Genomic DNA, 24,763 nt, shown 5'->3' on the forward strand with positions numbered 1-24,763 from the left:
TGCTTTCCATTTCAGCAAGATGACTGCATGTTCAGCCGAGTTTTGACTCTAGATCTTTCTCAGTACCCAGACACTGAGGGCCAAGAGAGCAGCGAGAGACCACGAGAGTCCCATTAGGACTGAGTGCTCCGAGTGCCTGCCAGCTTGAAGAGCAAATAAGACAGGTCACACAGTGGTCAGGGTCATCGTTTAGTTCTCATACAATGTTCAAGCAGCTCGAATAACAAACATCTGAAGCAAGCAAGACAGCCTGTGCGCCATTTAAGGAAAAGCTGAACTGTTAACCAGCCCAAGATGCCGTGGCTCATGGCCACGGAGGAGTGGTCCAGCCTCATGCCATAGGTAAAGCTTCCTCTGAGTTAGCTTTGAGTTTCAAAAAACCCAAAGGTGTAATTTTGTACCACAATTTTAACTTCCATTTTGAAAGCCAGTCAGACAAAAATATTTGAATTCTACATCGTCGTCACTGTGGTCTTGCCTTGCCCATTTAAGTACCTTTAAGGGTACATATTCTTGGTTTCTAAACATACTGGTTACAGGGTGTTGAGCCTGGGTTTTATAAGAAACTGTTTCATAGGAACTGATATCAACGTGAAAATATCAGTGAAAAATAAAAGTTCTAATTTCAAATGTCTCCAATCTACAATTTTATAAACAAACAAAAAAATTAAGGTGAAACTGAATTATGTCTGCTTTGATGCAATGTAAATTTTTCTAAATCTACTTTCTGTTAAGCACATACTGAAGAACACAGATTTTTCCAAGCACCTAATTTCTCCATTAATCCATTTGCAATAGTACATTTGTTTCAGAAGGGAATGAAGACTGAGGTGCTGGCGGTCTTCTGTTCAGACTGCTTTGGGCCCAAGTGCTAACCAAGGAGTAGCCTCCTGAAGTGACAGAACCACTTTTGAACAACACTCATTGTTTCATATAAAACAAATGCACTCTGTGCCCAAGAAATAAAGTCACAAGAGCCTTGCTTCCTACCCTCACCAGCTCATCTCTGTGGACTAGATGACAGAAGCCACCGTATCTGTCCTTTGTTCCTTTTTTTAGTACTGACAACACCATCTAAATCACCAACCTCCTATGCCTTGAAAGACATCAACTTAACATTGAACTGTCCCTTTAGGGCCACCTGAGCTCAGTGTCAACCCTAATCTCTACCTGGGCTGTTGTAACTTGGACTCAGATTGTCAGAGACCCTTCAAAGCACAATGGGTTCTATTATAAGGGAACAGACCCACGTTTCTGAACCCACATGCTGTGCAGAAGACACAGTGGAAACCATGCTGGGAACTGTGAGGCTGGGGCACTGCGCTCCAAACACACAGGGGAACCTAATCAAAAATGATAGCTGGCTTACACGCCTTAAGGTTAAGAAATACACAGATACTATAGTAAATACGGCACTGGATCTCAAAAATGCCTTGAAATCGACTTGCGAAGTGGGCATCCTGGGGCAAAGTGGTGGAAGGGGGGCTGTCTGAGGGCTGAGCAGGGTTCGCGTTTGGTGTGTTTGGAGTATTTGCCATATTTCCCTGCAGCCCTGTTCGGCAGGGTGCAGGTCAGCTTTCATGGAGCGCAGAGATCAGTGAACAGGCTTCTGTGAGGCAGCAGGGAAGCTGCTATGCAGGTACCTGTACGACTACGTAAAATATGACCATTTAAAAATGTTAAAAGACTTGTTTGAGGCACGAACAAACAGGGCCAGGCTTTATGCCTGACCTAGTGTTTCTCAGACAAAGCCACGCACACAAAGGCGGCAAACTCAAATTGTTTCTAATTGGAGTAAATTTGCATTTTGAAGCCAGCAGGACAGCAGAACTGACTGCAGACAGATTCATTCTTTACGGTAAGAAGCCTGGTCCTTGCACGGGGCTCAGCTCTTGAACCGGCTCTGCTTTGCTTTAAAGTTTCACATCCGGTTCCACATTGCCTTCCACTCTTGCAAAGCTGCTGTGCTCCATGCCAACTTTCAGATTCGGATAGCCATCCCTGATCACACTTTAATGTTTGCTTTCCAAAACACACTACTTGATTTCACGACTAACTAGCAACTCAAGGTAAAAATCTCCATTAAGTAAATAACACCAAGCAAGCCTTGTCACAACTAAAGAAAAATTGAACGCAGAGCTGAAGTTAAAATTTTATTGATGACCAGAGTAACATAAAAGATTTGCTTTCCATGCTTCAAAAAGAAGAAAAACGTCTTCAGTGGGTAGGCTTCTGGCTCATCTCTCTTTCCCTATATATCCCAACCTTACATTTTTCGTTCTTAACTTTCTCTACACTTGTGGGGCGCTCCAGTGCCATCAGTCATAGTGCTTGGCAAGAAATGTCACATGAAAATAGCCTCAAACGGAAACCAAGCAGAGTCTCTGCCATGGCCCGGGAGTGAGCCCCGCACACAGCGCACATCTCTGCCGTGGGAAGCCCGGAAGATGTTCGCGGCGCTACAGGCCCTTCGTGAGGTTCACCCAGCGCACCCTGCCACCCTGCACGTCCCTTCCCTCACACGGGCCATGGGAGGGGTTCCAGGAGATGAGGACAGGTTGGACTTCCCCCCAGAACAGGCTTGGAAAGCTTGGAACTTACACTCTTAACTAAAAGTTAAAAACTTGGTCTTGTGCTCCACTTGTCACTTCTCAGTTGTCAGCCACAAAACGGACCTGGACTGCACTTTTCAGAAAGCTCTGGTTCACCGTGACTTCACTTCCTAGACCTGCCGCTCTTCGGAACTGAAGTCACTGAAAACATGTCATTCCAAAGACGCCCTAGTGACCTAGCCATTCATTTAAAAACACCACTCTCCCTAGCCGGTGGAACGCAACTGTCCATTCATTCTTTACTATTTGCCGACATAACAAACATACTTTAAATTTCTTCCTACAGTAATAGATGTTTCCACATAAAAATTATAAAATTTAAGAGTCCGGTTTCTTATTTTCTCTTTGGCAACTACTGTTGCTTGGACAGTCTTCATTCTCCCCCTTTTATTAGGAAAAACCACCATGACCAAGAGGGCATGTCAGATGGGAGCCAGAACCCGGGTCCCTCCCGTCCCTGAGGTAGCTGTCCACCAGGCCGCCAAGGCTACCTGAGCGTGTGCTTCGCCTCCCAAGCGGCTAACTCACGGTGGGACGCTCACCGGCCTCTGAGGGCCACACCCCCACATGGCTCTTTCGGGGTACGTAACAGTTTAGAAGTGAGAGATCCGTGTGGCGTTCTCTGAACATTCCTCGTCGTCTGGGTATGGCACTGTGGGTACAGAAGGCTGGTTTTCAAGTTGCAGGTTTTATTGGTTTTAAAGATTTCAAGACCCTCCAGCATCATCTGTTCAAACAAAATGAAAGGAATACCAAAATGTTAAGATTCGGCTTGAAAAAGTCCGCAGTTAGGATTTCGATTGCAGAAACTTTGTACAGTTTTTCTTATGTGCTAAAGACAGAAAACGCCTCCTGTCATAATGGAAATAGCCTTTGTCCAGAAATGGCTTTGCATCATAAATACCCGGAGGACAAGCAAATGATGACATCTGGTTTACAAAGATCCACGGAAATCTCAACCAACAGAGCTGGGTGAGCTCTCCCTTCTCGGTGGATGGGGGCAGGCAGTGTCAACAGAAGCCTGCGGAAGCCAGGGGACACGAAGGCCAGTTCATGCACAAGGGGACAGCATGCAGACGGGAGCCTGCCCCAGTGCCCTGAGCTCTCCAGCCAGCAGGGGTGGCCGGCAGAACTAAGGTGGTCTGTCACCCGCATGCAGGACAGGACAAGCTTTCTACGGGAGAGAGACCAGAGGGCTCTCTGCCTGGGGAGATGTGGCTGCTGGTGTGGCGCTGGCCTGAAGGGGGCTGGGGGAAACTGCTGGCCACTGGTCCACAAGTCCACCAGGCAGGAGGCCCTGGCGCCTGGTACACACACCACTTGAGTCCCGCCCTGTTTTTGCAGCAGCAGCGGGAACCCACACCATGTACAGGGACAGAGGGACAGTCACCTGGGCTGCCTTCCCAGTCTGCAGCTTGAGGGACCAGACGTGAGTAGAACAAGGGGCAGGGAAGATGCTGGTGGGAAGAACCACCTGCCCTGAGGAAACAACTCAAAGGACATGAATCTCATGTCGTTTCTCTTTAATTACAGATGTCCCTATCACAACCCACATATTTGCTGTAAGACTTCAAAGAATTTTATCCAAAATGCTAACAGTTGAACTCTCCCTCTAAGATACATGCTGCATCCAGGGGACGCGATGCTGAACCGCGCCAGCTGTATCTCAGCCGGCCCCGCACGAGGCTCCCAGCCCTTTCCCCTTCGCCCGCCACCGGACGGCAAGAGGCCAAAGCCCCATCTGTCTCCTGCCGCCAGGCCTAACTCAGGCCACCACTTCCTCTGCGAGTAGCCATTTAAAAAATTACACTGTTTATTTTACTTGATTAAGTGTTATTTGCCTTCATTAAACAGCCAACTTCAACAGTACATGTTCCTTGTACAGAAGGCAAACGCAGCACCACAGTACCGCTCAAGCATCCCCACTGAGAAATTAAAACAAACGGTAAGTAAATGGGTAACTGATGTGTTACATGCTTCATAGCTCCAGGAAGGCCTGGGGTATTACACAGGTGCTTAAGAGTGTTTTACTGAGGTTTCCTTATAAAGTAATAAAAAATAAACCCCGTCATCTGAAACCCCTCCAGACCGATGTTTTCAGGAATGGACTAGAGTCAGGGACCCATGGAAGCCTCTGGTTTCTCTAGATATTTGAAAAGATATCACAGTCATAAAATAACAGATGCTCTAAGAAAGAATAACTCCTAAAACAGGAGCTCCGAGAAGTTAAGTATGACACTGTCAAAATAAAAATCCAACCCAAAGGCTGATACAATTTTGGGAATCTCCTAGAAAGATTTTGAGAAGAAATGAAAACAAAATGAAAATTAAGACATTAGAGAAAACAGTAGAAATCATTCCAGATCTCACCTAGTGTGAATTCAAGGAAGAGGGAGCAGAGAGGTAAAACCAAGGAAACTGCACATGATTCCAGAACTGGAGAAATGGAAGAAGGAAAATGGAGCAAGGTATGTAAAAGAATCCACCGACATACGTCCTCGTGAAACTTCTAACAAGGAAGACGACCAGAAAGGAAAGCAACAGGCACCTCCAAGCCACTGAGAATGGGGTGGGACGCTCCTCCACAGGAAGCCTACGTGCTTCTGACTGGCGCTCCGGGGGGAAGAATGAACCGAGAACCTCCCCGTAACCACCCACGGAGCCTGAGGACCCCCCAAAGACACACCAGCCCCAGGAGCTGGCCTGCAGAAGCTGCCTGAGGAGGGTCTGGCAGAACGGGTGGGGGAGATCTGGCAGTAATCTAGGGGCGTCCCAGGGTGACAAGCAAGCAGCGGAGCAGAACGACGTCTTGGGAAACGGGCAGTGTGACGGAGAAGACGCATACATTAAAAAATACTGTGAAAAGTCATTTTGTGGACAGCAGCGGAAAGACGAATCTAGAAACTCCTCAAAAAATAAACACAAGGACTATCAATAAGCAACAGTCAGAAGGGAGGCATGATTAGTGTAACGTGAGTGAAAACACATTCGGCCTTGACAGACAGAACACATCTTGACGTTGGGCCCATTAACACGACAGAGTCGGCACAGTCGGCTAACTAGGAAAAATATTTACATCTTTTTAATCAAGTAAATGATTCTGTTCTCCAACTTTGAGAGTCAACCTGTAGAGCAACTGGAGGGCTAATTTCCTCTCAGTCCTGTAACCATGGAGTCATTCGGACGTGACCATGACGGGAGGAAAGCGGGTGGGCTTAGGGAAGTGGGCTGAGGAAGGGCAGGTGCGGAAGGCAGGGGAGGGGCCCAGAGCAGGGGGAAGTCACCGAAATGCAGACGAGCACATCCTCTGAAGGACCAGAATGACTCGCTACGGAAACCAGGGAGTGGGGACAGCGGAGAAGCCAGATCGCCCCGAGTCAGCAGAGATGACCCACTTAAACGGTTCCAATAAATCTCATTCGGTCACAGAGGCAACAAAACACAAATGACCTAAAGGATTTTTTTCTGGAGACTAAGGTGACAAAGTCAGGACAGTCAGGGGAGTGACGGAAAAGTGGGGCGGTCCTGCCAATGTTCTGTGTCTTGACCCGGATGTGGTTCCGTGGGTGTGTCCGCTGAAGGCTCACCGGCTGACCTCACAGCCCGTGCACTGTGTGTTTTTCCTCAATAACACATTCCCTTAAATTTCCGAAGTGGGTGCCTCTGGCGGAGCAACGACCTGTGTGCCACGCCGTCCACCCACAGCAAGGGCAGTGAGACCCGGCCCTGTGGCCGGGACCCCCAGCCAGGCGGGTGGCCCGGTACCTGCTCGCCGGGGCTTCTTCGACACTTTGACCCCGTTCTCTTCCGACTTCCTCTTCGCGCAGTCCTGACAGGCGCTACCTGAAAGGCGAAGGCTCCTATGAGAAAGCGGCTCTCCCGGGACCCGATGTCCCACCGCGGACCTCGGTCCACTCAAAGGCTTTCTCGAAAGGAGCGGAGGGCCTGGGAGGCAGCTTTAGTAAACGCTCAAAGTGGAAACGAGGCGGGAGCCGTGCGCGCACGTGTCTGATTCCTGAACCGCCGGCTCCCACGGCCGTGGAGCCGCCTAGCTGGGTCCGCGGGGACCGGGCCGCGCACGAAGCCCAGCCCACGGCTGCCATCTGGCCAGCGGCGACCGGCGTGGACAAAGCCGGTGCCAGGGTCACCCAGGGAAGGCCTCCGGGCGGGCACTTCCTGCTAACTCAGACACGGGCTCGGCGGAGCCAGGGGAAGAGCGTTCACACTGCGAACGCGCTCGCGAAGGCGGAGCGGCTTTGCGACTAAAATTTCTGAAGGGGACGGGTCACGGTTAGCGCAGCCTGCACAGGAGGCTGGAACACAGAATCTTGTCCCGACCTCCCTGTGACTCTGGCCGTAGGGCTGGGATTATTCCCAGGCCCACGACTGACAACCGTGCTTCCCAGATGGCGGGGACCATCACGGAGGCACCACCGTGTCATCCCTGGCAGAGCTGTTCTAACACAGGCCACGTTACGTAGCGTGAGGACACGTGTGCGACTGTACAGACAGCGGCAGGAAGAGAAGGGGCCGACCCAAATCAAGATGCGCTTTACCCAGCAGCGTGGTGCTGTCCACTCGGTCGGCGTCTAGGGAAGAAAGGGAGACAGACAGTCAGCAGAAGAGACCCTACGTCCCTCCTGCTCCGGCCGGCAGGGGAGACAGTGGCGAGGCCACAGAGACAGGGCACGGGGAGGCCCACTCGGGCACGCTGTGGAACGGTGGGCTGGTTCTTGCCCTGTCCTCTCCACCTCCCAGGGCCACACGTGAAGCCCCTGAGCCGGCCCGGAGCACGGCGTGGCACCCGCTGTCACTGTTACTTCCGTCATCACCAGTATGCCACCCTCTCTGGCGAGGAGAGGCACCTCACGAATTTAAGTACAAATGTCCTCAAGGACACACTCACAGATAACAAGTCCCAAAGATCTTTCAGGCCCCTGGCAGCTGCCAAGGTCTGGAAAAGGGGCCTCGGTGGGGACAGGAAGGCGCTCCAGGAGCCCGAGCTCATTGGGGTTCACAGTGGGTCCTGGTCCTCCGGGTACTTGTGCGTGTGGAGGCAAGAGAGGGGGTGGTTAGGGGTGGAGGGAGGTGAGCCGCTGCCCCTCTCCAGAGCCACGCGCTCGGGCCCGTCCGGGGGACACACTAGGCAGTACGTGACTGCTATCGGTCCGGGATCCCAATCCTGCTTCAAAACACCCGGCACCAAATGGCTGGGTCATGCCCCTCTCTGAGCTCGTCTCGTCATCTATAAAGTCACAGTGGCTACTGTGACTGAAACTGAAATCAGGCCAAGGTAACGTGCACAGCAGCGTGTGTGACACAGCACGCGTCAGTCTCCTCCTTGTGAGAAACTGGCTCCTGCCCTTCCTGTACTTTCTATGGAAATGCAACCTAAATCAGTCCGTTTTGCTAAGTATTAGCAATTCTGAAAGAACGCGTGGGAATAAGCTAAGGTGCTGGGTCCTCCGTGCATTCGGTTACCCGTGAGCTTAGCATTCTCCGGTCTTCAAGTTCACGGCCGGGCATGTCCAGCCGTCTTTGTGCTTAACCCAGTTCCACCGTGTAGGTGAGTGCGTCTGGGTTTCCTATTACAACTGGACGACAGTCAACACAGGCTCCTCCGAGTTTGCCATCATCCAGACTTCATGGCACCAGACTCAGAGCCAGTAACCGCCCGCAGGCCCAGCTACCTGACTAGTTTGGTCATTCCCGGCAAGTGACAAGCTCCCCAGGAGAAGGGACAGGACAATTACTTAAAGGGTGTTGCACGCAGCAAAACGGAAAAGACGTGGTTTGAAAAAAGAAAGAAAAGTCTTCATAAAATCATTTTGTGCCTCTGCGGTCTTAACTCCTAAGATGGAGTGACAGGATGAAGGTATGAAACATCCTCATCTTTCAGGTCTCAGTATCACAGCGGATGGAGCTGGCTGGGCAGTTTTCTTTCTTGGTTAAAGTAACCTGAGGCGTGGCATGTCATCTGAAACAGGAATAAACACTCCCAGCCACACGCACGGCCTTCCACCAACAGGTCCTACTTACAGACCATGGCGATCGTACCGATTACCCCAACCGGCCATTTTTAAACTATTCAGAGACATCTTCCAGAACTAACTGGAAGACTGGTGAATTTAACGGTATATAACATAAGATCTCAATTTTATTTTGTGGTATGTAATGAATTCTCAGGGTGGGGGGGAAGAAAGGCCAGAAAACACTGGAAGAACCCTATCGGTTTGTATACTGCAAGGGGAAAAAGGAAGCCCGTACCTGGACTGCGCTGTTTGCAGATCTGAACGGCAAGGTCCTGCACGTATCCTGGAAAATAGTCGAAACAGTCCCCGTAGGACACGACCTTGATCCCGTGCAGCAGCATGTCTGCCTGGTGCTTGAAGAAGTGGTCCTCGCTCTCCTTGAGCACAACCATGTAGTGCTCCAGATCCACCTTATTCGGCACCGAGTACAGGAAGAGCGCCTGGAATATCTGGTCGCGAAGGGTCTCTCCACAGCCCACAAACAGGAAGGACTTGGTGCGGTATAGGTTCTGGAGAACTTCCTGTGAAGGAATAGCGACGGTCACCTGAGTCACACATCTGCGCCTGGACATCGCTGCTCCGTCACAGGCCACCCCCGAGAACCGCACGGAGGAACACGGCGAGGCAGCGCCTGGGCCTCAGCGGCACCGAGTGCCAACTAAGGCCGAAGCTGGGCTGATGCCTGCCTCACGGAGCCACGGGGCGTCGTCCTCTCCAAGCCAGGGACACCAGCCCACGCCCCGCGTCCATGCCCAGTGTCCGCGAACCCAAAGGACAGCCTACTGACCGCCCCACGCACCCACCAGTCCTGTTTATGTAGTCGCTCAACCCAAATCTTGTAGAATTACATACAATTTTAAAACATAAAATAAAGATATTAAATTTTTCAGTTTGGAACTGAGCACAGGAAACACCCTGGAACTGACAGGTCTCAGTGGATCACGGATGGGAACTTCTGGGGGGGCGGGGGCTGCTGTGTCAATGGGAGGTTTGGAGGCTGAGGGGAAACCCATGAAATGAGGAGGGACCAGTGACAGTGGCCCCAGGGAGTGGGCACAGGGGGAAGCAAAGATCACATGGGGTCACTCAGGCAGGCGGGGTTGGGGCACCACCAAAGCGGACAGCCGACAGAGGGCCGGCAGCAGCTCAGGTACACCTTGTCCTGGACATGGCGACGTGGGCCAAGAGCCTCAGCCCCATCATCCACATGCCACCCCTTGCCGTGGTCCACAGCCCGGGGGGAGCCCCGAGGGACACGTGCCTGACCCTGAGCTCGCCAGGCACTCAGTGAAGGCACTGGCGTTTCCATGTGCTGAGTGGAGAGAGTTCATAAAAGGCAGGCGAGCGGTTCCCCACACTTCATTTCGTCTCGCCTATCAAGAAAGCCTTGCAGAGAAGGAAGTCTTAAAACTGGATTTTGAATGCTAAAGAGAGTGCGGGGCAGAGAAAAGGGAGGAGGGTATCAGACAGGGTCTCCTGCACGGACCCGGGGACCATGACGAGGGAGGAGAGGCAAGAGGACAGCACTGGGGACCGTGCGGGGCCTGCGGGTCACGCTGAGGAAACTCAGCTGTCCCCTGAGCAGGAGTCCCAGAATGGCTGGTGGCAAAGAGAAAGTCGGGTCGGACCCGCATTTTAAAAAAAGTCCCGCAATAAATGTTTACTGAGCACCTGGGTGATGTGCCAGACGCTGTGTCAGGCCCTGGACAAACAGTTGGGGGCAGAGGGGCAGGCCCACCCCCTGCAGCCATGTGGACCCAAAGTGCACGAAGGCCTAGAGGCCGGGAAACCGCTCGGACTGCGGCCAGACGGCTGGTGGCCACCACGCGGCCCCACGGGGCACAAACACCGCGGAATTAGGCGGGCCGTACCATTACTTCCGGGTCTTGAGTCACATCCTTATATCCTGACGGGTCCAACACCAACCCACAGGGGTCTGTGTACAAGCCATGGATGTGGAGAACTCCGTATTTGATGTGTCCTCTCGCCCACTGAAGGACCTGTCAAAAATCGAGCCCAAAGAAGAGAAAGTGGGTATTACTGAAAAAAGATGTAAATGGGTAGCGCCTACATAGGATTCGTGGTTTTTCAAATCTCTTTCAGAAAGAAAGATGTTTCCACTTATAATTAAACCTTTAAAACCTAAGAGTAACTCAGCCATTAGCGCTTCTTCTTTGTCACATTGTATCAGAAAGAACATCTTTAAAGACAGTGCAGAAAACGCCTTTACCATCTGAGATCACAGCAGCTGTTCAGACTGATTACAGAGCGACTCGAGGACTGTCACTAAGTTACACGTTGTACTTGGATTACTGCTATGTACATCGTGTTTTTACACCCAGAAAAAATATATGGAAAAAGTAACATCAAACCACCCTAAACTGATTTCGGTTCCAGATTCGGCACAAAGGTCCTTAGAAGACGCACATCGTGTACGTTCCGTTTCATCTTCACACCAGGGGCTTTTGCTTTGGCGGGCAGCATCGGCGACACGGAACACCAGCAGCTTCGCCAGCATGAAGCAGGCAGGTGAGCAGCTGGCACCTCTGCCATATGCCATCGCGGTGTGTTTCCTGGGACACCAGAACCGTGAGCAGGCCTCCCAGAAGGGACCATGCTGCTCGGACATTAGAGCAGGGGTCCTATCCAGAGAGGGTGCGACGTCACCATGCGGTCACACCGGCACAGTCCCCACGCCGGTCCGCGTGAGTCCACGCGCACGGGACCGCCCGCCATGCTTTCTCTGCCACACTCTGCAGAAAGGGGACCCAAGGGGCAGGAGCCGAGTCCCCACACGACTCAGGTCCTGAGTGAGACGTCGGGTTCCTCATGTACAGGGGCTGAGGCCTTCCCTCACGATGTGACCAGACAACGCGGGTGGCGGTATTAGTAGTAATAACATAAAACCCGTAAACAAATTGACGAGGCGTGACCGTGCCATGAAAGAAATGTACTCAATAAAATGAAACCGTGTTCAACCTCAGTAAAGAGAGAAATAAAGACGTTACATCTCCACCTATCCTGTGGGTAGAATGTGTTTTGCTTTGTTGTTCGTAACGCCACGTGTTGGCGAGATCCGGGAAGGAAATACAGGCATCCCTCGGAGACTCAGATGCCGCAGAAAAGGAGGACCACGCGGAGCGCGTCGTCATCTCTCTGCTGGAGAAAAACGCACGACCGTGCAGTGCAGCAGCGCGGGCCGCCTGTGCGCCACACTCGGCTGGTCCGCGTCAGCGGGCACTCCTGGAAAACAATCTGCTGACTTATATCGCCTGTCTTTAAAATATTCGTACCCTTTGACCCTGAAACTCTTCTAGGAATTTATCCTAAAGAAATAAATAGAGACAGAGAAGCATGAGGATTTCCGCTGTAGCGTGATGTCTAATAGTGAAAATATGCTAACGTAAGAGAAGGGTAACGATACCTTACTTTTAAAATCATACCGCCATTTAAAAATCATGCTTTTAAAAACAGCTTACTGACAAGAAAATACAGTATTAAAAAAGTCAGGGTAATAACTATATATATTATAATCTCAATTTGTTAAAAGATAGAAAGCAAATTAACCAAATTCACAGCAATAGGGCTGTGAGCGATTCTCCGTTCCTTAGCTATTTTCTTTATCACCCATGTTTCCTGTAATGAATAAATGCAGGTGAGGAACTCTGGCACATCAGGAGACGAGAATGCAAAAAAAAAAGGCACCAAGTGCAGGCCATAAGGGGGTCCTGGGACATTCAGGGAGCTGCCCTCCGTGCCCCGCCACTGGGAAGAGGCGAGCTCAGCGTTAGGGCCGAGGCAGTGGGGTTTTATGGAGAGCTGACAGCGCCTTTCCTGCCGACTGACTCCCTGCCGTAGAGACGAAGGCTTCTTCCGCATCCACCCAACGGTGCGGTGCCGACACTCAGAGCCTTCCCCTTCCGCCCGCCTCCCGCCCCCGGGGCCCCGCAGCCCGAACCTTAGTCTTGTCCTTCAAGTCCAAGGACTCCATGGGCTTGTTCTGCTGCTGCCCAAAGATCTCCAGCAGGTTGTCATAGTTGGTGGTCAGGACCATCGTGCCCCGCTCCATCAGGCCGAGGATCGACTGCAGCACCAGCGGGTTCTGGATGTGCTGCTCCAGGTTGTCGAAGATCTCCATCAGGCAGTCCTGGAAGAAGTTGGGCTTGGTGTCGCCTGTCCGCTGTGGGAAGGTGGGCCGGGAGTTACAAAAACATCATCTGTCAACAACGACCGGGCACCTACCCAGGTAATATTCTGAGTGGAGCGGGGGGAACCCGCAACCTCACAGAGTTTATAAAACTCGAGAGGTGGGAGACAAATAATATGCAAATCCGTCAGTGATCCATCAACACTGATAAACGCTTTGGGAAAAGAAAAGGGGGAAGCAGCGGGGGAAGGGGACACGACTATGACACTGCTGGGGGCAAAGGGTGGATGGGCCCCAGGACAGCAGGGAGGGGCCTCCTCCGTGATGAGAGACATCTGAGCACAGAGCTGAGGAAGAAGGGGCCTCCGGAAGGAGATCTCCAGGCAGAGGAAGAGTGAGTGCAAGGGCCCTCGTGGCAACAGAGGAGTGAGGGGCTCTGTCAGCGGGTGAGGTCAGAGCAGTGACCTGGAAGCAGATCACTTGGGGCCTCACAGGCCAAATTTCCCCTCGAGAGCTGCAAAGTACTGCTTGTCCCTTCACTGAGTCTAGGAACCGGGTGTCTGAAGGGCATCTTAAATCAGGTGACAGGCAGTGCGCAGGCACTGCTGAGACCTTCGACAGGACAAGAATGAGACGTGGCCCCTGGAGCTGGGGCGCCAGCTCAGAGCACGAGATGGAAGCTGCAGGGTGCAGAGGGCAGAGCAGCACAACGGGAGCCGGTCCCCAGCGCGGTCAGGCCGCGACGCGCTCCTGGGGCCGCCACACGCAGCCTTTTACGAGAGAAACAGCAACGTCACCACACTGAAGCCAACGGTTTGGGGTATCTTTTTACAGCAGCCTAAACTCTGCTCGCCTCCTGACGACCACCGCATACCTGTTTCATGCTTTCCCGTGTTCACCCCCAACACGTACTCCCCGCCCGACTCTCAGGTGGCGGCTGTGCTTCTTCAGTAAACACAGGAGTACGAGGAGGAGCCCGCCACGGGCCTCTGCCCCAGCATCGGCCACTGTACGCCGCGGCCGACTGCACGACGGCCTGGCCGCGCACCCGGACCAGGCAGGCCCCACGCCTGCACCGGCCCACGGACCCCGCAGCGGGCCCTGCGGCCGCGCGTGCTCTTCCTGTACAGGGCCATCTCCGCTGCGGACAGAGATGCTCGAACCTCTCCCATCTTAAAGTGTTTTCAGAAGCCACTCGTCATCTGAAGGGATGTAGCCAGCCAGCTCAGCCCAAAAACACGCCTCAAAGATACGCCTTCATGAAACGAATACGAAACCGTAAAGTTCGTCCCCAGTGCAGCCTGACGACACCCCTGCCACAATCTCACACACTCAGGCTCCGTTTAACACGGGCTGTGTCAGGAGCCCCACACTGTCCCCGGCACCACTGTTCAGAGAGATGATCTTCTGAGGGACTTACAGATTTCTGGCTCGTCAGCCTGACTGCTGAGAAAAGACAGCACGCAGACGCGCAGAAATCTAAATGTCAGTCTCAGACTCGCCGGCCTGGCCCAGAACCAAGTCACTCCAGGGAAAGCTGAAGTACCTGTCTGAGAAAGACTTACAGGTGACATCTTCCGGATCAGATCGTGGGCAACAACCAGCAGGTCCCGGTCCTTCGTCACCTTCCTGCGGAACTCGGCGACGTCCCCGGGGTGCAGCACCTCCAGCTGCTCCGCAGCCTCGATGACGGCCTCGATGCAGCTCCTCCACGAGCAGAGGGCGGGGATTCCCGGGGCCACCGCTGCACTGACACCGGTCCCAATGACCAGCAGCAGTTCCTGGGGCTGCTTTCGGATGAGGCTTTTCAAAAACTTTCTGCTTCAGAACAAGGGAGGGAGAGAATGAAAGGGAACACGGAGTCCCGCAGCCCCAAAGAAACACGACGCAGGGTTCGGCCGAGTCCGGCCTGCACCGCGCGCACGAGTGCCTGTCCCCGACTCTGTGCCACGGGAAGACAGAGCCCGTGTACTATTGCTTGTTGTCTGTTTATTTTACATGTTCTATCCTCATTCCATAAAGACCTTGGGGACAGTTGTGTCTTACTCATCTTGAATCCCCCCTGGTGTAAGTGATATATTAGCGAGCGAAAAGCTCAGCAATTTTAATTCCTATGAAGTTGCAAAGAGCTTAAAAATAACCATGATGACAAAATGACCCCTGCTTGCCATGACAGATAAAATTCCTGGCAAAATGCTGGTTTTCTGCCACTTATCAACCCCAGCGCATTCCAAGATCAGCTCCTCCCCCCCGGCATCTCTTCATCACAGGCACGACGTATGGCCTACGGTCAGGGAATTCTTTCTGGCTAAGCATGGCATTCCTAATCTTAGATGTGACTCTGTGATGGCTGTTGCTGGGTTCGGAGACCAGGTTACGGTCCCTCCCTTGAGCAGAAAGGGAAAACTGCCTTCTGGAACGTTTCTTATGTTGAAGCGAAGGTGGCTACACGGCCCCTGAGCGTCCCTCCTGACCCAGCGTCCTCACTTCATTTGCCTCTCCAGGTGCCCATAGCACAAGGAGACCCGTGGCACTGCGACCTGCTCGAAGGTGCAGCTCACTTTATTTACCTTGATTTTTGTTCACTTCTGTTTGTTGTCTTTTCCACTGAATCCATCTGTGAATCCTACAGAGAAAAGTTAGTCAGACGTGACTTCGATTTTCAAGATAAAACTCCTTTTATTAGAATAGAATCCTGGAAGAGCGGCAAGGCTGGAATTAAAATCAAAGCTCCTGGATTTTTACTTAAATCGGAATACTTGAAAAACGCCATATACAAAAGAACCCACACCCAAAATGTCTCGTAAGCCGCTGTTCCTAACTCTGGGGGACCTGCCGGGCCAGGCCACGGCTTGGATGCAGACTCTGCGCTGGACGGAAACTGAAGGGACACTAAGGTGCACCGAGCACAGATGGTGCGGTGGCCTCCACGCCCGGGTCCTCGTGCTATCCCCTCATGGCTGTTCCAGAAGAGCTTCCGGCTGACACGGACGCCAGTGACTCAGCCCGGGGGAGAGACTGGCCAATGCGGAGCGAAGGCGAGGCGGGCCGCTTTTCAGGGGAGGGTCCGGGGCACGGAGCACTGTGACTGGGGTGGCGCATGACACTTCTCAGCAAGTCTTCCGAGAGGCCAGGCCTCCCCGCGGCCCTACTGCAATCCGGTCCAAAGAAATGACCAAAGTAAGAGGTCAGTTCTTCGCTTATGAAACAAGAATCTTAAACCAGCTAGGTCTCTATTGCCAAACTATCTCCAAACTCCACAACTTTTCCAGAATCACATTTCCCCCTAATTACAGAATTATTCACTGTAACGAGAAAAGATACAGAAAAATGAAGTTTAAAAAAGCCTATAATCCTACTACCTATGAGCAATAACTGTTACTGACATTTATATTTTTCCCTCTAGGCATTTTACTTTAAGATTTTCAGTCACTTGAGACCATAGTTCACATCCTACTTTTTTCATGCATTAGAATAAGAACACGTCCCATGTTATTAAAAACGATTCATAAATATAAGTGTGACAGCTACATACACAGAATCGTAGCTTATTTTCACGCCATCACTTACTCCATCTATACCCCTGATGCAGGCAGGATGTTACCGTAACTCTGAGAAACCATCTTTGCGTGTTTTTTTTTAAATGCATTTTGAAATTATTTATTTAGGAGAGGTTTCTGAGAAGCAGATCTGCTGAGTTAAAGAACATGAACACTGTAAAACATTTCGGCACTCACTGCCAAATGCTTTCCAGGACAGTGGCCAGCGGAATATCCAAGGGCCTGCTCTGCCATACCCTAACCAGCACTGACTGAAAACCACCTTTTCAGATGTGTGATCTTTGTTTTCCCCTCAATTAAAATCAGGTCACCAAAAATAATTTTCCCGGGTATGACCCTGGAAAAAACCAAAGGAAAACTTTATGCCATCCACATATCCTCTTGTGTGCTTGACTTGAAAAGTTAATGAGATGCTTATCAGTGGACTAATTCAATTACCCCCCACCACTGCCCCTCCCCAAATAATTCACATGGCTGAAGTAGTGACCCCTTCTCGCCTCTGGGAAGGGGTCTTTGATCTCAGCCTTCTCTACACAACATTTTGGAATATTTTTTAAACAGTCACTGGTCAAAGACTCAGGAAATGCCCCAAATTGTTTCCGTGGTAAAGAACTTTAAAAATCTATCTCTAGTCCTTTCAATTACTGTTCAACTACTTTTTTGATTCTCCATATACACATGGTTATAGTCACAAACTGAAAACAAGTATTGCTTTTACACAGCTGCAAAACAGGATGAACAATTTAAACTTTTACGGGCTGGACTTCGCTTCATAATTAAGTAAGTTCAAAGTCTTCCAAAAGAACAAGTTATCACTCCAAGCCCTGAACACTTAAATAACAGGTGAGAGCTTGCATGCCTGTGTGCTTTGTTGCTGGTTTAAGGGCTCAAAACTCCTTCAGGGCCTGACTTTGACAAAGGTCTGGAGCTGGCTCCTTACACTTCAAACAGAATCAATCACACAGGCTCCAACCTCCACCGGCAGATGGGCCTCTAGACCTTCACACTGACATGTACCCTTAAGGATCAAAGTAGCCAACATGGGAAGTCCTCGATTACACTAAAACTCAGCACAGTGCTCTGGAATGATGAACTGCATAGCTGCCCATATTTGGCCATTTACAGTTCATTACAGCACTACATGTTTAAAGACATTACCTCATTTCCTGTTCTTTCAGCAGCATAATCATCCGAGCCAAATCTCCCAATAACCTAGAAAGTAGCCCAAGTCTCTCCCTGTGTCCTAGGACGGCAAGCCCCAGAGTTCGACTCCCATCCCCAATGCCATTCTTCTAAGCCAATCGGATTCCAGGCGACGGTAAGAAAAGCCTTCAGAGACCTTTTAGAAGCTGCATCTTTTGGTTTCCTTGGTGATCATGTCGTCACCACAGTTTGCAGGCCCAAAGCCAAGTCATCATAGCAACCCTTTTTTCTTTTTTTCAAGGACCTATCAGTATTTTCCGAAAGCAAAATCAGGCCCCAACACAGATTTGTATACGCAGTTCCTGTGCTTGTTATCTAAAGCCATGAATAAAAATCTTCACAGGGTATTTTCTGCTTAAAATTTGAGGTCATGAGTATTTTATGAACTAGCTTCAGAGTGGCCAGAGACTGCCTTGTTCTATGAACTCCCAGCCCTCAGCACTAAATAAATGCTCATCAAACTGAGTCCCATGCAAAAAAGAATAAACTGCGGACACCAAACTTGTCACTTAACAGCTGGCAAAACAAAGCCTCTCTCACTCCCTAACTAGGCTGTTAATGACCTCCCAGCCCCCATCAGGCCTCCCGGTAACCACACCCCTGTATAGTCCCTCACCTACTGACCCTAGGCTTGGTCATGTGACTTCCTTGGCCAATGGGATATCAGCAAACAAGAGCTTGATGAGCACTGAGACACTGGAACCTGCCCTCTAGGAAGTCTGCCTTGTGAAGCTCAGTCTAGCCTCCTGGGAGGGTGAACGGCCACAGTGGAGAAGGCAGGCACATGAGCTGACAACCCAGCACCAACCGCCCACATGGGGGAGAGGCCACCAGGGCTAATCAGCGCCAGGCAAGGAGGCAGATGACCCAGCCGCATGAGCAACCCCAGCGAGGCCAGTCGGAGACCTGCTGCACCAGGCCAAGGCACGGCCATTTGAAACACTCGCTGGCACCACTGTTCTACAGAGCCGTGAAGATCAGAGGGATGGGAAAGAAACGGATCAACGCGTGAAAGAGTTCACGAAGTTTTGAGGGGGAGGGAGAAAATGTCAGGAATAGTAATTATTGAATTGGCGTAACAAAAAACCTAAAACTAATTACTTTCTATTACAAACTGCGCTTTCGCTTTATAAGCACAAACCGTAAATTAGAAGTTTCAAGTCTGTGGGATCTTCAAAAATATCTTTTGAAAAACTTTTCTTTCTTTCTATAAATTATCATAGGGCTTTTGAGCAGATGAAGAGCAGAGAGACGAGAGCTCCCACGCGAACGGCGCCTGCTCACGATGGAGGGGGGCGCACGGCGACACTCGAGACACACCCTCGTGCACAGCAGTGGCGAGGTCATCGCAAACAGGCACCAAAGTTTCCGAAGGCGGGGTTTTGAACTCCCTGTGCTCAATCGCTAGTGATGAAATACGATGCCCCCAGCCCAGAATTTGTGGAAAAAGTTAGACACAGGTCACTGAGACTACTTCGTGGGAGGGCGGGGCAGCCTGTCAGGGTATTACTGTCCTATCAGTCCTTCCCCTGCTGTTACAAAGGTACCCGGCACTGAGAATGGTGTGTAACTGTGCTACTCGGGAGACAGGAGACCAAGGAACACCGCCTCTTCGTGTCGTCCGTGTAACCAGGCGCTTCTGAAGGGCGGGATGTCCTTAAAGGAGGCCGGACCCATCGCTGTACTGACTACACCTGGGCCCGTCTGGACGCCCGGAGACAGCAAGCAGGCACTTCCAGCAGCCTCCCGCTCGCCAGCACGTCACAGCGGAGGGACGCACGTGCCTATTAAAGCTCAACGACAGGCACGCAGGTCATTACTCTGACCAGATTCCCACAAACTGCCCTTTTCACTGTGACCTGGTTCTCTGTGTAGACTGGGGAGGGGCCACAGAAGCAGAAATCATGAGCAGCAAGGGTAACTTTCCAAGTACGTCTGACAATCACACTTTCAACCACAAAGGAATCACCTGTGATCAGGCCGATGTATTTCCGGGGAGGCTGATTAGCATGACTAGGTTCCCCTGAGCCGGAAACAAGGCACCGATAACAAAAAGGGAGCTTCCAGAACCGCAAGAGAAGCCTGGCCGGAAACCACAACAGCTCCGCCGCAAGCAGCAGCGGAAGCACCGCGGAGAAACACGGATCTGGAGTCGGGAAAACGCCACTCCCGGCCGCGAGGCCGCCCTCAACCTCAGTTTCCGAATCTGTCCAATGGGAACCCACACCACTGACTGTACCAGGAAGACTCAGTGAGTTGAATATGTGAAGGTCCTCGTCAACTGTAAAATGTCAACCTGCTACTACAAACCAGCTCAGCAGCCAGCTTCTCCCCCGCAGCAACAGCGGGCTTCCAACTGCATACTTTTACAAGGCAGTCACCAGAACTGCATATTAATTTAACCACAGTTCTGGTCAAACTTAATCCCAGCCATTACTAGCAAGGGAGCTTTGGAATGAATTGTTTTCTTCAATTTACAGGCAACACAAAACCTTAATTTGAACATATGCTACTTAACCGATCACTTTTATTCAGTCCAAATGAATTGTAAGGGGGAAAAAAATGCTTATTTTGTAATGATCAAAATGTGTTCACTTGCTTCTTGAAACCAGTGCTTGGGTATAAATGTTCAAACCGAGGTAATAACAAAACCCGCCAGGAATAAAAAGTTTCAAGGTCAAGTTTGAATTCAAAAACATCAAATTACTGACACTTTTTGTGCTCTTATTAGAGTCAAGAGAAAGTACGAAGCACTTTACATGCATTATCTCATCTAATCCTCTCAACAGCCCTGTGAAGTGACAATCATCATTACCACTCGCACGGCCAAGGCTGACATGAAACCCTTTTCGGAGGCCAAATGCCACGGTAAGCACAGTCTCTCATGGCTCCTAACAGTACTGCAGCTCAGAATGGCAAACAAATATACTTGACATTTAACTAGGAATTTTGCCAATGGCTAAAGCATTAACTGCTTTACAGTTTGTCCATCAGCTGTGACATCCTGTGTAACTCAAACGGACATGTTACTTAACAATACACCAATAATAGTAAAACACACCAATACAGAGGTGAAAGGCATACTGAACCACTAGCACGTATCCATCCCCGAGAGGAATAAGAGATGTTCCAGAGAGTAAACCTCCGATTAAACTTACCATTGTAGAAGCTTAGAGCTGGGGGGATCTCAAAGGTCATGCGACGCCAAATACCCTAATTTTATAGAAGTGAAAAAGGAGACTCTGAGAGGCAGTGACTTGGTCAGGGCCTCCAAGGAGTGAGGGGCAAGCTACAAACTCACTCCTGGCTCATGTCCCATCACCTTGCCACTATCCTGGGCACTACATGGTCCACTGTGACTGCAAAACTTCCTCTGAGGCACTCATTCCTACCGCTTTCACCACCAAATCCTTAACCATATCTCGGGTAAAACAATCTTATACAACTGAGCCGCACGGTTCCGCTGATCTGCAGTTTCACCTGCCTTCTTACTCCATCCATTTTCCAAAACCCCTAAGGGAACAGCTGCCATTAGGAAGATGTAAGAGGTAGCAGGGAGACGCCTCGGGCAAAACAACCAGCTCAGGACAGTTTTCTGTTTGGTCTTTGCCGGTTTATCAGGAACTGTCTAGCAGGGAACAAATAAGGAGGGTTAATCAGGGAACAACGCCACCACTTCAGAGAACTTCAGGCCCTTGGGCCCCTTGGCAGAAAGAAGTAGGATCCAATCGAAAGAGCCCAGTTCAACAATCAGGGACTCACTGTACTACTTAATATGGGGTGCATTCGTCTCGCTGAGCCTCTATTTCCATTATCTGTAAGAAAGGAATAGTATCTTACACCTCACAGAGCTGCTGGAAACACTGAAAGGGATGACATTTAGAGGAACGAAGCCTCGAACAGTGTGCTTCCCACTAAACCCTTTGCATATGATTAAATAAATTTGAAAATTCAGTTCCTCAGTCACACTAGTAACATTTTAAACGCTTGATTGCCACATGTGGCGAGTAGAGCACAGATACAGAACGTCTCATCGACTCAACAGAAAGTCCACGCACGGCAAGCACTGTCATAGTCTCCCTCCCCCTCGCCCAAGTGCAGACTTCAGCAAAAGTCCTGTAGATTTTTCTTCCTAAATCTAATCCATACCCTCTGCCACTGCTTTAAAGTCCTCGCAAGTTGTCTGACTGCTGAGAGCCACCCTGCTTCCAGGTTCAGCCCTTCTAGTCTCACGCTGTCTCCAGAGCGACACTTCAGACACGACACATCTGAACTTGAGTCTCCCTCCAGGCCTTTCATTACCTCAGGACCCCCAAGCCCCACTTCCAAACCTCCCAAGATCCTGCTCCACTTCTGACCTCTGGCCTCTCGTCGCCCTGCCCCACGGTGCTACGTGTGCATTTCCTGTGTGCACGCTGGGCTCACTGTGACACAGACATACTGTCACCTTGATGAAGCCCGAGGGGACCACCTGTCCTATGGGCAAGAGGACAAAACTCCACCTAAAGAGAGTAAGAAGTTCCCAATGTCAACCTCCAGGCAGAAAACCATAGGCTCAGACAAGAAAGTGCTGGAACACCAGTCTTTTGGGTCTAGACTTTAAGAAGCTTAGCCATGCCTGAGGAAGCCACCGTTCCCACTGTCACCACCCTGGTCTGGGTCAAGCTGCACAGCAAGAAGTCAGCGACAGGCTGGCAAGTGAGCAAGGCTTCATCTGTATTCACAGCGGCTCCCCAGCGCCAGCATCACTGCCTCAGATCCTCAGGCATTAGATTCTCATACGAGCACCGGTCCCTGGTGCCAAAAAGGTTGGGGACCACTGCTCTACAGGGCTTCAGATGTTCCTCATGTTTTGGTCCTGACCCCCTTCGCACACCCCCTTTCCTGCCACTCCCCATCTCAAACCCTGCACCTGGCCAAACCTCCCAGTTTCTCCCATTCCGGTCTCTCCTGAGCACATTTCCCTCACCCCTCTCCACTGACCAACTATCTCCCTTCAGCTCTGAGCTGGATCCTGGGTGACAGAAGAAGCAGCGATTCAAGAAAGGGCCAAGGGCACAGTGGGGCTCACCAACGAAGCTGGATTCTCCCCACTTCAGAGTCCCCCTAATACCACCCTCAGAACCTTTTTCATTACAGGAGGCAACACGTCTCCAGCCACCCCCAGGATGAAACTATGGTTTCCAGCGTGCTTTGTGGCCCGCCTCTCTGCCTTTTCACATTCTGTCCCTTTGCCTGGAATGACCCTGGCAAACTTTTCAACCTCAAGCTTCAAGAATCAGCTCTCCTGTTACCTATCACTTTCCCTCCCCTCCACGAAGCCCTCCTTCACACCCCTTCCTGAGACCTGAGGATCACATCCCCACCTCAGCTGCGTTCAAGGTCACTACACTGTTGTTATGACCATATAAAAACTACCTACTTGTTCCCCGCCCCCCTCCAAAGAGGCCCTGAGAGCAGGGACTCTGGCTCCAGTGCCATTTCCTGGTAACTGTCAGGCATTCGAAAATATGTTAGTTCCATGAGTGAATAAATTAAGCCAAGGCACTAATCTCAAAGCATCCTTATTTGCCCTAAGTCCCTCACCTACTTAGTTCCAGCTTCCTCCACATCAGATCTGTGCTCTAGACTTTTCTGTGGCCCACATGAGTCTCACCAAAAAGCATTAAAAGTTAAACACTTTTGGCCTCAATGTAACCGTAAACACAAATGCAAATGTGGGCGCTCAGATCGCGCCCTCTGCTTGGTTACAAAGCGTCCGTCATTAAGTGACCTATTAAATGTCTCTCCTATATTATCATCGAGAATTCACAAACCCCAGGAATACTTTCCCAGGCTCCTCAGTTTTGAGAAACCCGCCCTGAGACCAGCGTGGAGAGGGGGACAAACGGGGACTGAAGCTCAGCACAGGTGGCAGAGAGGGGCAGGGGAGAAGCCGAGGGTGGCGACGGCGGCCCAGGGATCTCGGGGGACGAAGGAAGATGGCACGGAGGACCTCCGCAGCCCAAGGGGATTCTGAGGAGGCCTGGGACGGGCCAATCTCGGACGATCTCGGGGTCGGAGGGTATCTTCAGGGGTTCTGGGACTGAGGGTTCTGAGGGTCTCGGGGCCCTGAAGAGGTGGGAGGTCCTCTGGGAATCTCGGAGTCTAGGGAAAATCCTGAACGGTTTCGAACTTCGAGAGTCCCGAAAGTGTCAGGGGCCGGAGGTGGCCGTGGACCCCGACAGGGCCAGGGGGCCGGGGCGGAACCCGAGGGGGTCTCGGGGGCTAGGGTTCCTGACGAACCGGTGAGAGTGTCCTGGGAACCGAGGTCTGTTGGGGTCCTTGAGGTGCCCGGGAATCCCGACAGTTTCAGGGGGCCGTGGGTCCCAAAAGGGGCGAACCCTGAAGGTCTCGGGGGTCCTGAGGGGCTCTAAGCCCGGGACCCTCGGGCCTCCCGGACCGGCCTCTCACCTGCGGCGCAGCCGGGACGCCGGTCGAAGCTCGCGCTCCCGCCGCCCCCTCCTACTCAGCCGTCCAGCGCGTCTCCGGCGTCTCGCGATCGGCAGGGCCGGGCGGGGAGCGGGCTGCCGGGAGGGGGCTGCGCGCGCACCCGGGCGGCAGCCGAGCGGACGCCACGCCGCCCTCAGCCGCGACTCCCACCGTGGCCGGCTGCGGCGCCGCCTCAAAGCCTTCCCCCGCGCGCCCGCCCCCGCCGCGCGAAGGTTCCGCCGGCATACCAACGGCCCCGCCGAGGCCGGAGGCCCCGCCCCGGGAGGGGCGGAGCCAGGACTCGCGTTCCGCCCCGAGCCGCCGGCCCCGCCCCGGACGGCCCCGCCCCCGGCTGGCCACGCCCCCTGGCTCTCGAGCGCGAGGACCGCTCGCCCAACCCAACCTGCGTCGGAGCCCCACCGGCGCTGCAAGCGCGCCGCGCATCCTTGAGTGTCTCAGCTGCTAACGGCGGCGCGCGCGCTCTGCAGGGACTCGGCGAGCATTCGGTGCTATCGGAAGCGGCCCTCTGCAGCACCCCGGCACCACACTCACGCACAGCTTCACTCCAACCCGAGCTGAGCCCAGACCCGAGCTGGCCTCAGGTCTCCAAACACGCTCTGCTTGTCGAAGACCCCTGCCCACCTAAAACCACTCGTCCCCTTCCCGAGCTCTGCGTTCTTTTCTTTCAGCGTTCTTATCACTTTCTGAATGACGTACACTTGTTTTCTGTCTTCCTTC

General features: G+C 51.9%; 2 protein-coding genes across 9 annotated transcripts in view; one reads left to right on the plus strand and one right to left on the minus strand.

Moving 5' to 3' along the window:
• SMC1B (structural maintenance of chromosomes 1B) overlaps positions 1–798 on the plus strand; it is a 54,239-nt gene extending 53,441 nt beyond the window's left edge. For both annotated transcript variants that reach the window (XM_039863195.1, XM_039863196.1), the window contains one exon: positions 16–798. In XM_039863195.1, coding sequence (XP_039719129.1) covers positions 16–117 — 102 coding nt within the window. In that variant the 3' untranslated portion in view covers positions 118–798. The remainder of the gene's footprint in view (positions 1–15) is intronic.
• Positions 799–2,140: 1,342 nt separating this feature from the next.
• On the minus strand, positions 2,141–24,215 carry FAM118A (family with sequence similarity 118 member A). 7 transcript variants are annotated; one of them, XM_039863197.1, is made up of 10 exons: positions 24,008–24,215; positions 15,362–15,417; positions 14,357–14,612; positions 12,603–12,824; positions 10,516–10,644; positions 8,880–9,165; positions 7,519–7,653; positions 7,169–7,201; positions 6,378–6,455; positions 2,141–3,339 (listed from the first exon to the last, which is right to left on the minus strand). In XM_039863197.1, the coding sequence occupies exons 2-10, from the start codon at positions 15,406–15,408 to the stop codon at positions 3,320–3,322; spliced, it is 1,206 nt and encodes a 401-aa protein (XP_039719131.1). In that variant the 5' UTR covers positions 15,409–15,417; positions 24,008–24,215; the 3' UTR covers positions 2,141–3,319. The 7 variants fall into 7 exon arrangements, 6 of the variants coding, with proteins under 6 accessions (XP_039719131.1, XP_039719132.1, XP_039719133.1 ...); XM_039863198.1 differs by having other exon boundaries at positions 14,357–14,609; positions 24,008–24,214; XM_039863199.1 differs by lacking the exon at positions 24,008–24,215 and adding an exon at positions 17,510–18,285 and having other exon boundaries at positions 14,357–14,609.
• Positions 24,216–24,763: the final 548 nt, after the last annotated feature.

The sequence above is a fragment of the Pteropus medius genome, unplaced genomic scaffold (genome assembly GCF_902729225.1).
Source record: "Pteropus medius unplaced genomic scaffold, Ma_sr-lr_union100, whole genome shotgun sequence".
Taxonomy (NCBI): Eukaryota; Metazoa; Chordata; class Mammalia; order Chiroptera; family Pteropodidae; genus Pteropus; species Pteropus medius.